General features: G+C 36.0%; 1 protein-coding gene across 2 annotated transcripts in view; it reads left to right on the plus strand.

The window, feature by feature from the left end:
• Positions 1 to 18,565, plus strand: part of AGMO (alkylglycerol monooxygenase) — a 286,481-nt gene that overhangs the window by 1,615 nt on the left and 266,301 nt on the right. For both annotated transcript variants that reach the window (XM_036010553.1, XM_028525865.2), the window contains exons 2-3: positions 94 to 224; positions 9,885 to 10,036. In XM_036010553.1, the coding sequence (XP_035866446.1) occupies positions 94 to 224; positions 9,885 to 10,036 (283 nt within the window). The remainder of the gene's footprint in view (positions 1 to 93; positions 225 to 9,884; positions 10,037 to 18,565) is intronic.

The raw sequence follows: 18,565 nt of genomic DNA on the forward strand, positions 1-18,565 counted from the left end.
TGGACCTCCCACTTCTAGAATGATTAATTAGGAAATGTGGGAGAATTTCATACCGAGCACAATAGCAGCTTTTTTCTGCAATTTCCTTTCCAGGCAACTCCATTTTTCATTTCACTGATGCTGCTTGAACTGGTTGTCAGCTGGATTCGCAAAGGGAAGCCACCAGCCCGTTTGGATGATGCATTAACATCGATATCAGCTGGTGTTCTGTCTCGGCTTCCACGGTGAGTGAGTTGGTTAGCAACACTGAGAGAATCGCCTGAAATTCTCAAACATGATGGCAAAGGAATTGATTTTCCCATACATCTCCAAAGAATTCAGTTACTGTCATTATTTAAAATTTTGATATTTTGCTCATTATGGAGTTTTCTTTCCATTCATTAAAAAATACTGCTCTGAGTGTTATTGATCTTGTTTGCTGAGCTAATCAGGTCCCCCTTACATTTTGTGTCTGAAGAGTGTGCTTCATTTGCCTGACCTTAGTCCCAGCCCTGAGTTATGGTCTAGGTATATATTGGAAAAGTGGTTTTGCTGCAGGAAAATTCACGTACAATAGCTGTCTGGTGAGCAGACATTGTCTAGTCGAATGTCCCATAAAACTGAACCACCATAGTGGCCTCCTGAGTGTGTCCCTGTCCACGGACCTATCTCATTTGCAGCCGAACATTTCCATAATGTGCAAATGGTGGGAACACATCACAGTTCCACATTGCCAGATGATAATGCATGAATTCCTTTCCTGAACTATGGAAGCTTTGCTCTATCCATCTTTGCTTCTGGTCCCTTTACTGCTATTCCCCATTTTGCAACATTTGTCCTTTCCATATTCTATTTCTTCCCATTGCCTGGAGATCAAAGGTGTTTCCCTCTGTTTGGAAAGCCACCCAGGTGGCAAACTCTCATTCATTTCTTAAGTCTAGGCATAGACTTCTCTTAAAGAATCCTATTTGATTTCCAACCCTATGTTAGACACCACTTCATACGGTCCATGGAATCTGGTGCTTGCCCTGGATATAGAAGTATCTCATGGTATCGACCTACCTGTTTTCCTCACAGCCCTCCTGCTAGCTTGCATGTAACTTGAGAGGAAGAGCTGTTCTTCTTCTTCATAGTATTAACTCCTCTGTGTGGAATAGTGTTTAGTACACGGTAGTTTTTTCTTTCTCATTTAATATTCTCATAGTGATATGCTAATGACAAAACTGAATAATGAGGAGACCAAATGATAGTAAACAGTAAATGACCTATGTGGGGAGAAACATGCTTTCCTTTATCCTCAAGGTTCTTCTAGTTGGTCTAGTAATCAAGTAGGCAAGAGACAAACTAGGAAGAGAAAAAAATGAATTTGAAACATACATATGTATGGTAACACTGAGTACATGAGAGAGTCAGAAACCCACATGCAGGAGAGGTTCAGAGACAGAAAGGGAACATGGGTGTATAAGACACCCTGAGCTAGATGAGGTGAGTTGCCTTGGGGACTTCAAAAGGTCATTGGTGGATGATAAGAGCAGACCTCAGTAAACAGGAGTTTACCCTGCCTCACAGAGAAGTCAAAAAAAGTTATCTCTGATAATCTCTTATGGGCAAGGCAGTTAATTCAAATTCTTCTAGGTAGCCAAAGGGTAGGGGAGAAGTTTCTCTTGAGCTTGCAGCTCAAGCTGCATTTGGCTCAAAACAATCTGCATACCACAGAGGCACACTTGGGGTAACTTGTTCTGGACCCCACACCTACCACTTTTTAGAAAGAATAGTCATAATATGTGTAAAGGAGAAGCCCATGAGCACTTACCAAAGAGGCAGAGGGTGAGGGAAGATTCCCTTAGAAGCACTTGCTTTGCTTTGTGTTGTTGATGAATGTTCTCATTCCTGCTTCCCGCCCATTGCTTCTTTTACTGTTTTAAGAGCTCACTTCTGACCAGTGCTCATTACTTAGGAATGTTTCTATGAACCGCCCAGTGGGAAACCAAGGTGGATTTTTTAAAAAAGAAAATAAAATGAAAACTGAAGAATATCTGAGAAATGGTGAAATAATTTCATACAATTGTATTAATTTGTTTAGATAGGAAGTAAACCTAAAAGTAAAATTTCTTTCAGAAATGGCACTATTAAAAAGATAGGTTAATAGGTATACAATAATAATAGCATAATATTATAATTACTCTCTGAAAAAACTACTTGCATGGTTGCGCATTGTTGTCAGAATCAGAGGCGATATCTCGTTATTTGCAGTTGATTTCCAGAATATACTAAATAAGAATTTACAATTATACATAATATCCTCTGTTTCATGTTTCCCTTGAACAGAATTGAACAAGAAAAATGTCTAACATACGGAAAGGATATGTAGATTTGGTTATTGAAAATTACCTAGTTGGTCACTGTAGTTCATTCTGAGAACATTAAGTATATAGGTTTATGGAAATCAGACAACTGATGAACTGTAAAAATACTTGGTAACTGGGAAGCGCCCTGCAGGTGCAAATATGGACCACATATTCTATTGAATTGAAGTGAATTTATTAAACACTCCAGGACACATCAAATTGAATGAATGCTTCAGGATTTCTTTTCCTCTTTCAAGTTTGACTTTGGTCAAAGTGAAATTTGATTGTTCTCTTGTCGTAACACTGGACAAGCAACTGGAAAACTGCATCTTCAGTCCTATAATTCTGCTCAGCAGTGTGCCTTTAAAGCGGTACAGGGTTATAACAGGATATGCGAGAATCAGAAATTTAGTTTTGCTAAAAACAAACCCCTAAAGCATCAGGAAGCTAGGGAGAAGGAGAGAGAGAAAGATGCAATTCTTTCCCTTCACATGCCACTATTCATAACACTCCTTAAGCTAACACAAGCTGTTAACTCTGGTGCCCTTTGAAGGAAAGGTAAAAGGTTGTGAACTTGAATTTGGAGCACATTTTCCTATGGTCGTATTTTGAATGTGAACAGCAAATGGCTTCTTTTTTTTTTTTGTTCCGGGAGGTGTGAACAACAATTCTAAATTGTGAAATGTGGATAAATTAAATTTTGCCATTGATTTCACCTTTATAGCCATTTCTCTAAAAAAATCTCAGCAAAGCAAATGATTTGAAAATAAATGTTTTAAATACTTTTGTTTTATTTTGTTGCTATTAAAAAAACCAGATGTAAGCAGAGAAGGAAAGCTGATCCCCAGGATCCACTCCACTCCATCCCTCGGCAAAAGACGAGAAGGGGATTTAACAGAAACTCTTAAAACAATATTTCAGTGGAAGCCACAGCATCGAGGGGAACCCTTGTGCAAATCATTAACAGCTGAAGGTTAGATTAACACGGCACTGATCGTATCCTCTCCGAGGGACTAATTTCATTTTCCACACGAGCAGCAGTGGCTTGCCGCGTCCTTAAACTACACGGTGGCAAGAGAAATGGCGGCACACCATTTGTTAATTCGTTTGAAAGGAGTTACATTTTGGATAATCATTCCAAATGGGCATGTGGCCTCTGACAAAAGAAGCTGTGGGAATCAAAGTGAAACCAGAAACATATTTTTCCACTTTGCCCTTCATGTAATGGAAATGCTGTAGGCAGACCTTGAGGAAAAACAATGTTTATTTGAGGATCTCGATTTTATTGTTACATAAAATTTGAAATATCCTGAAGATTAGTAGCATACGTAGCACATTGACAGAGAAAACTACATGCTGTAGCTTTCAAATCTTTATGTAAGGGAAAAATATTAATCATAGACAAGATTATATCTTGTTTACAAGCCTGTTGAACAGACCATCCTGTGTAATAAAAGTCCATCTGTCCTAAGTACCAGATTCTGGGCAGGCCTGCATCTGTTTTGCTCTTCTGGAATCTAGTAGGCAACCCTCCTGGTCGGAATCTAGTCTTGAAGTTATAGACAGATAGCTTTACTTACAATAATTAAATACTGTGTATTGCATGCAGATAACCTGCCTTTCTATCCATCACTTGCATAGGTGGCGATACAAAAATTAAACTTAGCAAACATTTTACAAAATCTCTTTTTATAAACCTATCTAAAACTTGTGAAATATCCTGCTACTGACTTAAATGCTAACGAGTGAAAAATAATCACATTTTTTTTCCCTGCTTGTTTAAGGAGAACTCAATTTCCAATCCTTCATTAGAAAACCGGGACCTCAATTTGTTACTTCCTTCCAATGTTTCTGCTTCCATAAATTGCATCCTCCCCAGAGAAATTTTATTCCCGATATAAATATCTACAGTATGTTTGTTTTTAATGGGTTCATTTATTCTGTTGAAACAGCAGATTATAAATCAAAATGCAAAAGATTGGAGGGATAATTTAAGTAGGTAAATTTTCAAATAAGTTGGGGACACTCCACTTTTAATACAAATGGGTCACTGCCAAATTTCACCATGGAGTTAACTCCGCAATGTTCAACTGTACGTATGCACAGTTTTACCGGCCATGACTGCCCTGGAATTTTCCATTCCTGAGAAGAATATTTCAAAAAAGAAATTTAAAGAGGAGGAAATTAAACTTCTTTAAAATACTTCAGGCTCCTTGGGGTGGGGCTGGATGAGGAAAAATTGTACACTGGGTTTTTATACTAGACTTTAGAATCAAAGACAATACTGCCATTTGCAACATCAGACTTCTACAAATGAATGCCTGTCATTTTGGGTGATGACTTTTATAAATAGTTATTTTTTGTCCAAAATAAGAGATAAATGCATTTGGGCAATGTTAATAAAAATATTTAATAATACTAGTAATGCATTTATTAACCCAGAAAATAATTAATAGAATATCCCCTGTGACGAAAATAAAATTTAAAAACTGGCTGGTTTGTTAATTATATTTGGTAGGCAGAACACTCCATTTCCTCTAAAATTTAACCTTAGAAACCTTAGTAATAGACTTTGTTAGTAATTGTGTAGCTTCAGAGATTGCTGTTAGAATAACCTTCCTTAATGAATGCAAACTTCCTTATGTTTATTAGTCTGGATTTATATGCTTGTTCAATAGAGTAATTGGATTACTTGAAGTAATTTACTTCTTGCACAGTGAAAAATAAAGCAAATTTACTCCTATATCTACCATATTGTGTTTATAAAATCTATGATTTTGTGGTTTCAGTAAAATTAAATTAAATTAAATAATTGTTTCATGAACACATGTTATTTCACAGTAAGTAACAGTAGTACAAATTTTATCTGTCTGCAGAAGGTAGAGGTTGCATTGTGTATTTTGTTACTACTGAGCAAAAATTAATATTCCACTAGATGGAGCAAAAGTGGCAGAAGCTTTACAGATAACCAGAGCAAGTTCTTGGGCCAGGCTTAAGAAATTTTGAAATGAATAAATAACAGCATGTCTTGGAAAAGCCAGTACCTATAGAATACAAATAATATACAAATTTATTTATTTATAACTTTCTGAAGCTTGGAAGGATATTTAGAATAATTTCATCTAAATATTGATTTATTTTCTGATTTAGGGAACAAGATTATTAGAAATAAAAATCTCTAATTTACTTTTTTCTACTTTGCACAATCTGGCCAAATCAGATGTCACACCCAGTTCTAATGATAGTTGTGAAGTGGTATAAAGTGGCAGATGTCATGAGTCCTGCGTAATTCATACTGCTGAAAGTTGCTCTGAAATTTTAACAGTTTGCAATGAGATCTAGATAATTTTGTGGTCCATTCAGCCTAATGCTCTCACCTCTGCAAGGGTGAATGACATGCCCGACGTTACCTTTGTATTTTACATTCAAACTGAGATGACGGTTGTAACTAATTAGCTCTAATTAGTCATCTCAATCCCCAAAGAATGTTTATTCAATTTGTTAATTATTTTAAAATCTGAACATCAGAACAATGTTCTCTTTTTTAAAAATCCAGGATCATAACCAGAATAGCCATTTAGTGCCTCACCAGATTTTTTTATAGCAACTAAATATTGACAGGACAAATTTCTAGTGTTGAGAGAAAATGTTATATAAGCACATAAAAAAAATAGCTCCCTTTTGTTTTCCAGAAGACAGACCTCAGACCCAAGAGAAAATAGCTATTTGAAGAGAATTTACAAAGCAAAACAGACGGTGAGAGGAGAGCCTCCACATATACAGGTTGTTTATTTGAGGCTCCTAATGTCTCCTTAGATTTAGATCACTTTTTTGGTCTTGCATTTCAAACTTAGTAAGTAAAAGGGACCTAGTATTTGGTTATTCAAAGCCCCTGTAGTACCCAATGTTCCATCTCCATGTGATACAATAAGCTCACCATATACATACGGATTACATATGTCACCTCTCACAGGACGGGGTTTACAGAGCTGAGGTTTGAATTCCAGAGTGCAGACTCATGGACTTGGGGATGGGGTGGGGGCTGGGAGAAGACGAAGGAATTTGGAGAAGAAAGAGGAAGGCGCTTTGGTTTATGATTCAAGGTCTGGTGGGAACATTTTTGAAAATGTAGGTGCTATTTCCTGCAATCAAGGGCTTTCCAGAGCTTGATAATCATTTCCCAGCTGTATCCCTCTGCCGAATTGTTTTTAGTTGTGGGCAGTCCGTGGCTGTTTTTTCCCATTTAGGATGGAAGAAGATCATATTCATCTTGCTGATAGAAAGCAGGGAATTTAACTCCCACAGCTTCTCCCCTCTTCCCTTCGCCTGGAGGAAAGTTTGGCTTCCTGCTAAAGTGTGAAAAAAAAACAACAACCCTTGACTGTAGTATGTCAGGCATATTTCAGCTCGATTTGTGTCAACCCTAATAAGTAAGTTGACAAAGTAATAAATGGGGTGTCTGCTCAAGATCTGGCACCTGTACAGGAAATAAAAAAAATTTCAAGCACAGGCAGGTTCTCTTTGTTTTACAAAAATGGGACTTTTCCAGGGACCCTCTCCCTCTTATTGAAGTCTTGGTGTCCTAAAATCTATTTTGATTGTCATCTGCACAGACAAGAGAGATAACAACTTTTAAAAAAGATTCTGAATTGATAAGACCTTGATGTGGCTGGTGATTATGTTTGCCCTGTTCACCTATGTGCCCTCCCTGTACTGTCCAGTAGTCTCTTACTATGAATTTATTGAATAACTGAATGAATCCATGAATGGATCGGTTTTGGCAAGGTGTGCTAAAGCTTATGTAAAACACTGTAGATTATTCCAACTTTCTGTTGCATATTCTCATTTTGAATTTTTCTTTCCAGATCTGTCATTTTTTAGGGTTATTAGCTGGGGCAATTTTGGTCCCCGGCAGATGTTGCTATTTTGTTGTCACAATTTGGTTAGTGGATTGTGCCACTGGCATCTAGCAAATGGAGATCAGAGATGCTGCCACATATTCTACAATTCCTAGGACAAGCCTTCAGGACAAAGAATTATTGGGCCCAAATGGCAATAGTGTCAAGAATCCTTGCTTTAGAGAAATTATTGGGTGTAACCATATAAAATTGATATTATTTATCAGTTTTACCTAAAAGTACGGTTAACCCTGTATTAATGGGTGATAGGAAATAATTTTAAGATCTCGTAATCTGTTTCCTTAGAACAGACCCTGACAAAAAAAGAATTGTCTTGTTCAAGTGTCAATAGTAACACTTGAGAAGCCCTCGTGTAAATAAATAAAAGTTACCAACCAAGCTAACATGCTTTAAAATAAAATGTGGTCTACCCCCTACTTTGATAAGTAACCTATAAGACAAATTGGAAGACCAGGGACAAGGCCCCAAAAGGTCCCACGAGCAGGCTTGGGCCACTTTGACAGGGGATTGTGGAGTATCCAGAACACGGCCGGGGTTGTGGCAGGAGTTCTGGGCAGACAGCTCTTTTGAGTCAAGGACTCACACTCGGGGATGAAAATGCTCCTTCCAGCCATATGATTGTTGAAGGTCATCAAGAGGAATGCCGGATGGCCCATGAGCCGGGCCTGGGCAATTAGGGGCTTCTCACCCATCTCCTGTCCTTGGGTAGTACTTTCTGCCTCCTCTTCCTAGCAGCAGCTGTTTCAGGACGGAGCCTTGAGGGAGTAAGGTGTTGCTGAGACCATCTGGATTCAATACGTGACTGGACCTAGTTAAGGCCTCTACACAGACATACCTCATTTTTTTGCAATTCACTTTACTGCGTTTCACAGGTGTTGCGTAATTTTACAAATTGAAGGCAAGACCCTCCATCAACAAAAAGGTTATGACTCGCTTTATTGCGGTGGCCTGGGACCAAACCCTCAATATCTCCAAGCTCTGCCTGGCTACACTTTTAAGATTCTGGCAGGCTGGCGCAGAGGTTTTCTCGTCTTACGGTTGCCTCAGACAAGCTTTGTGTTTAAGTTTTCTTGTTTATTAAACTTGCCATCCACCAATCTGAAGTGGTCTGTGTCTTTCTTAGGTCCCTTTTGCCCTCTGGGTATAAGTGCCATTTTACAGACCAAAAACAATCTCGAGTTGAAAATTGGGTTGAAAGATCTAATGATATGCAGTCCTTTTCAAAAGTATAGTTACTTGGCATTTCTATTAGTTATTTATCTAATAAATAACTGTTGTAAATAACATGCTGTTGTAAAGTGGCCTACTGTTTTATAGATTAAATAATAGAGGCATTCAAAATGTGGGACAATTTTTAAGTTACTTAATCAATTAAGTCATATCATAATTAAATCAAAAGTACATTAAAAGTAAAGGCCTGGTTGCCACAGAAGCTGACCGTGTAAAGGGAAATACTATTAAAATGCTGAATTTTAACAATATACTAATTGAAGCTGGTTCTTCAACTTCTGTTTAAAATTAGAATATTTAAGAATTACCTCATTTGTTTGTGGTTTATAAATAAACTTTGTTAGGTAGACCTATCAATTCATTTGATATATTAATGATAAATATCGAAGAAAATATTTAATTCAATCAAATTTATAAAAATGATAAAACGAATGATTATCTTGAGTCTGATCTTAAATTTAATCACAGAGAAGTTAAATAGAAAATTATCACACTAAAGTTGAAGTATATTTTGCATACTTTTTGAAAGTTCTTAAAGTAGGAATTTACAAGTTACAGCTTGGTAGAATAGGTTGCAAGGCATATTCTGTTCTCTGAATTTTAAAAACAATTGTTTATTTTAACTAGTTTGATATACTTTATTTATAAGGGAAATATCATTACCTTATACCTTGAAAGTAGTAAGAAATATTGAAATGCTATGAGTATCCAATTTGTAATATTAAGAGTAACATCTAAAAATCATTAGGAAAAAAATCATTAGGGGTGTGTGTGCATGTGCGTGTGCGTGTGTGTATGTGTGTGTAAGAGAGGAAGGAGGGAGGGAAGGGGGGGGGAGAGAGAGAGAGAGAGAGAGAGAGAGAGAGAGAGAGAGAGAGGAGAGAGAATAGTTAGCCAGAGGCAGCTTTAACCAAAGGCAAATGTTATGGGATTAACATATTTTAATGCAGTAGGCAATTTGCAGTCCTCTTTTTAAATTGCCATTTATAATTTTTACTTTCTATATTTTATTTAAAAAGCAACCTTGTGTTCATTAAAATTGAGAGCTGACAAGTACAGAAAGTAAGTCAAAGTTTCATAATGTTTGTTTATGGGTTCCATGAAAAGCATTCTGGGAGACATAAGAATGGAATGGCTTCCTAAATTCCATGAAATTGAGAATGCAAATGGGTGCCATTCGTGGTAACTATGAAACAAAGGAAACATCAGGTGAGTGGTGTGGATACTAAGAAAACTGAGCCTCTTAAAAGGTGTGATGGAGTGAGTAATAGGAAAAAATAAAGAAGGGGAAAGGATGTTATTTTTACATATAAATGTATTAATTTTAAAATATTACATAAACTGTTTTTAGCATAATTTTACATCTGAAATGTAGTATCATCATTGCTTGTGAATTTTATTTTTCCAGTTTGTTTTCCAGGAGCATTGAATTGACCAGTTACATTTATATCTGGGAGAACTACAGGCTCATCAGTTTACCTTGGGATTCTCCATGGACTTGGTATTTAACCTTCTTAGGAGTTGACTTTGGCTACTATTGGTTTCATCGCATGGCCCATGGTAAGTTGCAAATCATGGCTTCATTGTTCATGAAGTCATGAACTGTGTTGAACTGTGTTTGGCAGATGGTTGGTGTTCAATAAATATTTATTGAGCTAATGAGTAAATGGATAACAGTTTATTTCACAGCACATAAAGATTAATAATGAAATTTTACTTTGCAAATTAAATGTAAACAATCTGAAGCCACTTTTGAAAATGTGAAATTATTAGAGGTGCATTTTTCGTGCCTCTTTTCTCTAATTTATTACAAAAAAACACTGTCTAGAAATTGATGGCTATAACATTACTTTTTATATATTGCCTTACATTGTTTTTATTATGACGTGCTTTCTGGAGTCTGCAGACACTTGTGCACAATATCACACTTCACATCCCAAAGATCCAAGGTTATTCAGAAGAGCTCTGAAATAGCACGGAATCCTAGGTAACGAGTGCTGTTACACATAAGCGTAGTTGAAGCGCTTGGCAGCACCTCCTCCTTACAAATGAAAATGCAATCAGCTAGGCATTAACCAGAGTGCACTTTAGTATTACCATAGCTTTGCAAAATTACTCATCTAATTCAAAGCCGTTACTGCCCTGGTTCTTGGAATTTACTTTTTGGGATTTTTGGCTGCCCCCTCCAAAGAAATATTTCGTTATGGAAAGGGAAATGGCAGTGCAGGAAATGGTCTAAACCTCTGTGGGGATAAGTAGAGGTCGGAGAATGATTGCAGAGCTGAGGTGAGCGCATGGTCTCCGAGGAAGAGTGAGGCATGTAAAAGTATGTCTGAAGGGAAACGGGGGAAAGTGCTCACTTTGAAAAACTACTGAAGAGCAGAACTCAGAATTTCAGTGGGTGGTTGGCTTGAGTGGGTGGGGAGGAAGGAAGGAAGAGGAAGAAACCTGGAATAATAATAAAAAATAGATGGGAGATGGAAAGAAGAGACCTGAGTTCAGGGTGAATAACAGCAGTGTGCGTAGGAGTATGTGTGACCAAATATCCTTCCTAAGCAAGGATGAAGGAAATAGGAGTAGCATCGATGGACGTTCACTTAAGGCCATTAAAGGCGAAGGGATTAGCCAAAGAGCATATATGCATAACCCACAGACACACATAGCAGTGAGGTGCTGGCCTGAGGAGAGGAGGGGTGAGGGCTGGGTCGAGGAGGGCAAAGGGAAGGGGGGAATGGGAACATCTGTAATAGTGTAAAAAATAAAAATAAAGTTAAAAAATAAAAGTAAATACAGCATTACTTTTGCTAAAACCTTTTAAACATATATTTCATGAAGCTATGAAGAGTGTTAATTCATTAAAATACTTTGAAGTGAACATATAAACTAGGAAAGGTAATTTGTTTCGTGTGTGATAATTTTTGTTTGAAAATAATAGGTCAGCTCCTGACATCATTTCCTTATATTTAAATGCAAGAGGATACTCCCAAATTGAATGTGATTAAGACTAAAATATGGTTCATGTAATAAATTTTGTATTTTATTTTAAAATAGTAATTTTCTCCCTATTTGCCAAATGAACCCATTGGCAATCTTCCTCACTTCCTAGTCAGCAAATGGGTAATGCAGAAAGCATTTACATTGTATTACTTAATCCAGGAACCTTCTAACATCACACTGTCCTTTATGGATGTGCTTGTTTGGGAAATCTGCAAATTCGCTTAATTTTTGAAAGCCCATTACAACAGGAAACAAAGAACCAACAAAATATTACCAAATATAAAACTTAAAAAAATATGTTGATTATAAGTGCTCTCAGGGAAGGGCAATAAAATAAAATAATGTATGAGAAACATGAAATTAAGGCTGTTTAAAGTATGCTTCCCATTAGAAAAAAAATTGAAATGAGTCCAGTGGAGGCAGGCATTGAAATAAAACCTCCTGCAAAACACTCACCACCTTCAGGCCACGAAGCCTAATCACAAGTTCAAAGACTTTTGACTTGTGATGGAAATCTAGTAGGAAAATAAAATATGTAGTTGAATGTGTCCAACTTCAAAATGATAATTTTTAAATTCTATATGATAATATGAAATATTAAAATAGCTATTTACAAATCTTATAATACACAGGGATAAGAAAACCTTACAAAATCAAATTTCTTGAGCCTCTTGGGTTACTAAGTTCATAGTGGTTAACTGGTTAAATATATTCAACTGAAATTTTGAACAACTCTAAAACCCAAATGTCTTAAAATATTACATAAAAAATAACTCTGTTTCTCCTATTTAACATGTTACTTTTCTCTTATTATTTGCAGTAAAATTATGTAATAATATGTTGTACATTTTTATGTTAAAGGCTATGAGTTTTGAAGAAATAATATATACTCAAAATGATGTTTTCTACATGTATTTAAGTCACTTCTTTAGTAACCCAAATTATTGCTAGGTATTTGATATTGTTAGTTATTTGAATCATGTACATGGAGAATTTTTTCACTTTAAGAGAACAGTTTGGTATTAGTGAAGAAGAATTTATTCTCAAAAACTTGAATTTCCTCTCTATTTCTGTGCAAAAGAGCAGAGGGATGTTTGAGGTTGTGTGTTACTTATATTTTATTCCCTTTTCTTTGAAATAATGAGAAAGAAATTGCTGATTATTACCAACTTATACAAAAAGAAGAGTAGAATAACAATTTCTATAGAGTACTTTGACAACTTTAGAAAGAAATGTAGAATGATTAAATTAAATAAGTCTTGAATTAAAAGTAGCTTTTTGCACACTTAGTTTCTGTTCCAAAATTCCATTATTTGCCTTTAAACTTTCTATGAGTTATATTAAACATGTAAGATAATGAGTAAAGATTTTTAAGGGAATATTTAGAATATAAATGATTACCACTTTGCAAAAGCAAGAGTGAGCCTTCCAAGATGCTGATACAGGTTTTATCTTGTCTTAGGTGGTAGGCACATGAGTGTATATATATTTGTAAAAATTTTTTTAAGTTGTACACTTACAGTTTATATAATTTATCTATGCCTCAATAAAACAGTAAGCTGTTAAATAATCGGTAAATAATTTGAAGTCAGAATGATATACTGGGGAACCACATTTATAAAAAGAACCAAGAAACTATTATTCGTGGCTGTAAGCATAAACATGTGACCTTACACAGGTTTATCATTATTGGTTTCCATAACCAAGGATGAAGTAACAGCAGGCCAGTTATTCATTTTATTGTCTTTCTTCTCCAAGTGCTTCTTTGCTCTTTCTTGTGTTGCCAGAGGTACACTCTATAGATGTTTCTCCTGTGCCAGCTGATAGACATTAGGCTGTGTCAATTTTAGGGACTTTGCCAATTTGAGGGGCTTTGCCAGTTTTAGGGATACTATAAGCCAGAACAGCAGGATGGGAGGATTAGCTTCCATTTTCTAGAGTGTTGTTTCCCATGCGTCACTTAACAGACTGGTATGTGGGGACTCTGGTAGCATTTACATGATGGTGGAGCTCTACCCTAAACCTTCTGATAAGGTCCTGTGTCCTCCAGGGACAAGATCCAGGGACCACCTGCAGCCCTCACCCTCCGGGGCCTGCTCACTGGGTCACCAGCTGGGTTCCTGTGGTAGCTGCAACCTCTCCAAAGACACCTGACTTGTAGACTAGCAGTGGGAGGCCCTGCCTGGTTCCCTCGCCCTCAGCTCTGTAGGCAACGGCTGTGTTCTGCCGTCGCTGCTTCTGTACTCTGAACTACTCCTTGTTTACCTATTTTAGAAGTTAGTAAGTATTTTTACTGGTTCATAATTCTTTTAATTAAATTTATTGAGGTGAAAGTCATTAGTGAAATTATATAGACTTGGAATATATAGTTTTATAACACATCATCTGTATATTACATTGTATGTTTATCACCCAAACTCAAATTGCCTTCTGTCACCATATAGCATTTGACTTCCCACCCCCTTCCCCCTGGTAACCACTATACTATTGTCTGTGTCTGTGAGTTTTTGTCTGTTTGTCTGTTCATTCATATCTCTCACATGAGTGAAATCATATGGTTCTTGACTTTTTCTGATTTATTTCACTTAGCACGATATTCTCAAGGTCCACCCATGTCATCACAACTGCAGTACTTCATCTTCTCTTATGACTGAGTAGTATTCCACTGTATGTATGTACCACATCTTCTGTATCCAATCACCTATCACAGGGCACTTATGTTTCCATAGCTCGTCCTCTATACATAATGCTGCAGTAAACATAGGGGCACATGTATCTTTACGAATAAATGTTTTCAGATTTCCAGAAGAGTGGTTGCTCAGTTGGTCCTATGGTATTTCTATTCTTAATTTTTCTGAGGAACTTCCATATGTTCTTCCCTAGTGGCTATACTAGTTTACATTCCCATGAGTAATGAACAAAGGTTCCGTTTTCTTTACAGCTTCTCTAACACTTACCATAACTTGTTCTTTTCAAATTACTGGTGTGGTTCTGTCTCCTAATTGGACCCTGACTGATATAGTCAGCCTCCTCACACATTATATAGTGTTGTACATTAGAGTTCATCTAACTGTATTTTTTATTATTACAGTATGAGGCATTCACTATACATTCAGGCTATAACACAATTTAGTTCAGTTCTGAAATGAAGGTTTTCTTCTTTAAAATCATTATAATATATAATCTATAAAATCACCTCAAAAATCTAATTCCTTTCAGTCAACAAATGAACTGTTTAGTTTATTTTCTATTCCTCTCTTTATGGATGTAACTAAGGTGGGTGATACCAGTTTTATGTAATTAGTTACAAACTTATATACCCAGACTTTATTGGGATTAAGTGAGCCTTGTATATGACTATTAAACTTAATTCTTATATTTTTTCTGACTCCAGAAGGAGTTAAATTTAGATCACCCTCCTTTTTCTCATTGTCTAAACAAAACACAAAGGCAGATATATTAATTAGAAATTACTTTATTTTATGATAATGCCGGAAACGTGTTTTGTATATTGAAAATAGGTTACTTACATTCAGTTACATGTGTATTTTTTAAATACCAGAATATACTTATTTTTAAAACACTTTGCCATATATTATGCCTCACTTTTAATTTTAGAAATAGGAATACCTCATTTCCCTTATTTCAAAGCATTTGTCCAAAAATATTATTGCAGGAAAAGTACCACAGAGGAGCAACGATAGAAAATGAAGTGTGCATTTAAACCTATCCCCCAGAGGCATCCTCTGTAAATGTGGTGAGGGCCTGGACCCTGGCACCAAACGGCCTGGTTCGGGCCCTCCCTCTATCACTTTCTGTGTAATAGTGGAAAAAGTATGCCTCCTCTTCGTTTTTACTTAATTGGAAGATGCAAATAGCAATAGTATAATCCAAATAGGATCATTGTAAGGTTTAAATAAATTATAATGAGAAAACACTTAGGGCAGAGCTTGACACTTAATAATTCAAAATATAAATATAACTTATGTCGCTTAGTCTCTCTGTTTATATAATGTGTATATTATATAATAGTATATAATAATATGAAAATTATCACATATCCCTTAAATGATAGTTAATATACATTAGTTGTTAAAATAATTACCTTTGCCAAAATTTATGATTAAATGATTAAGTTGTCCTCGTAATGAATAAGATGCATGCATAGAGAAACGGGCCCTGGCTGGTGAAGCTCAGTGGATTGTGCGCGGGCCTGTGAACCAGGGCGTCGCCCATTTGATTCTCAGTCAGGGCATGCGACTAGTTGCGGGCCATGTCCCCAGAAGGGGATGTGTAAGAGGCAACCATGCATTGATATTTCACTCCCTCTCTTTCTCCCTCACTTCCCCTCTCTCTAAAATAAATAAATAAAATCTTAAAAAAGTGAACATTTCAGGTTTCAACATATACAGACAATGAGGTTTTAGGCTTGTACTAGGCTGAAAGATGGTTTTAGGCTTGTACTCACATAGACACGATAGTAACAATCTTTTCCTAGATAAGTAGTTGGCAATAACAGTAAGTAAAATTACAATGTGATTTTCTTTTAAAATTGTTTCTTTCCCTCAAATGAATGTTCTATCATTTGAGTTTACTTTTTGATATGTCATTTATCTACACTCCTTTTTCCTTCGAACATCAGTGTTTTCATTACTCTTTTTAAAATTAGTGAAGTTTTTTTGAAAGAAAGGAAATCTATAAAATTTGTACGTTTTGTGTATATATATTTGTTATATATTTATTAAACCCTCACCAAAGTATATGTTTTTATTGATTTTAGAGAGAGAGGACATGGGGGGAGAGAGAGAGAGAGAAAGAGAGGAACACTGGTGTGAGAGGAGAGCCTCCCATAGGCACCCCGACTGGGGATCAAACCTTCAAGTTTTTGGTGAATGGGACAATGATCCAACCAACTGAGCTACCTGGCCAGGACCATTTTATCTATATTTTAAAGTTTCTTTGTTGCCTTTTATCTTAATAAAATATGATTCGTCTAAATGTTTTCCAGTTTATAAATTAAAATCTCTTGTCAGCGCTCTGGCTGGTGTGGCTTAGTGGATAGCACTCTGGCCTGAGAGCCAAAGTGTTGCTGGTTTGACTCCTGGTCAGGGCACGTGCCTGGGGTGTGGGTCAGGTCCCCAGTAGGGGGCATATGAGAGGCAACCACGTATTGATGTTTCTCTTCTCTTTCTCCCTCCCTTCCCCTCTCAAAAATAAATAAAATCTTTAAAAGAAAAAAAAAAAGAAGTCTCTTGTCCAGAACCTAGAAAATGGTTTTCAAAAAATCACTGAAACATATTTTTCTTCTCTTAATCTAATATGTCATTTACATTGATCATTTTCTTACAGTTTGAAGGCTTGTACTTTGTAGAATGCTTTCTAAAATGTAATTTTGTGTCACAGTCATTTCTAGACTCTACGTTGTTTTTTTCCTCTCAGAATTCACAAGTCTTGATAATAAAAAACCCACAACTGTATACTTTTACAATATATAGCTTGTGCCGCATCAATTTAAAAACAAATGCTCAGTGCCAACTCTGTGCTTTGGAGCTCTTTGAAGCGTTGAAGAGGGCATGTCCTCTGAGCGAAGTGCTTATACCATCCATTAAACAAACAGTACACATGAGCTGCAGAAAAATACACACGATGTGCAGGTGGTGGTTAGAACAACAAGAAATATTATTGCATCAGTATTAGATTTCATTAGCAGTGATCTCTTTTACTTTGGTAACTGAGGAATATAGTAGGAAAAATAAGTCACTGTGCAGAATTTGATGGGTTCCACCATGGTGATAGCACTGCTTAGGGGAAAAAATACCTCAATATAAGTTAAAGGCATTGTGAGCTGCACATAAAACATAAAATGAAACAAGTAGGAAGTAGAAAATAAAGAATGTAAATGAGTTTGAGAAGAGGACATTTGAGCAGAGGCAGCGATGTGTAAATCACGCGTGTAGCAAGGACCTGTGAAACAAATTTTAAAATTTTACTACAAAGGAATAGTGAAAGCAATCGTATAATTAAAGAATAAAACCAGTTGTTTAAAAAAGCACATTAAGTCACCATCATAGCTTAATTATTTTGACGTAATAAGTTTCAGTGGAAAACTGGAATATGAAAATGGATAGATACAATTATTAATGTCAAGAAAAAAGATCAATTAAGTTTATGAGAATGGAATAAATATTTCAGTGTAAAATACATGACCACAACACAACAGAGCTCATTTGAATGACAATATATATTACTAGGATTTTTAAGTACTCACCAGCTTTTTGGCGACTCTAAATCTAAATACATGCTTCAGTGTAGATGCAGATCAAAAACTTCCACAGGAAGAACTAAAAGATACCACTGTCAGGGGTTTTGTCTAAAGTTTCTGGGTCAAAGGTGAACCCTGAATTTTTCTAAAGTTTAAAGAGGGTCTTTTATAGGCGGCAAGAAGTCTTCTTGCCATTTTCAAATCCTGCAGGACTCCAGATTTTGTATCTACTTCATTGGTATACTAGGTATAGTAAAGCAAAATATTTGCGAATCTTTTAAGGCCCAACAAATACCACAACTCTGGTCCTATGAGGTGTTGAAAACCTGTCACTTTCTGAAATAATATTAATAATGACTAACATTTACTGAGTTTTTTCTCAGTAATTCTGAATACCTCTTATACATTTCCATATTTAATTAGGACAACCAGGTGATGATTTCTGTCACAGAAGTTTTACAAAGGAGGAAACTAAAACAAAGAAAGTTTGAGTAACTTGCCCAACTCTCAGATTCATGTGCCAGAGCCTGGAAATTTCGATGCTAGGCCATTGATCTCAGAGTCTGTGGGCCTTGCCAATTTTCAGCTTCTTTGTAAAATTAAAGTTCATTAAATAGAGCATATACAAATAACTCTATCCAATCTATATATCTAAGATTGTGTAATATGTATTAATCCTCAAATATTTTGTTAGAAATCACTTTAATTTAGTGATTTGGTGTTTAAAGTGTCAAAAGATTTTTGTTGTTATTTCTTTTTTTAAATAATCTTTATTATATTTTTCCATTACCATTGAGTCCACTAATGTCTCCCTCCCCCCAGCAATCACC

Source organism: Phyllostomus discolor, chromosome 10 (assembly GCF_004126475.2).
Source record: "Phyllostomus discolor isolate MPI-MPIP mPhyDis1 chromosome 10, mPhyDis1.pri.v3, whole genome shotgun sequence".
NCBI lineage: Eukaryota > Metazoa > Chordata > Mammalia > Chiroptera > Phyllostomidae > Phyllostomus > Phyllostomus discolor.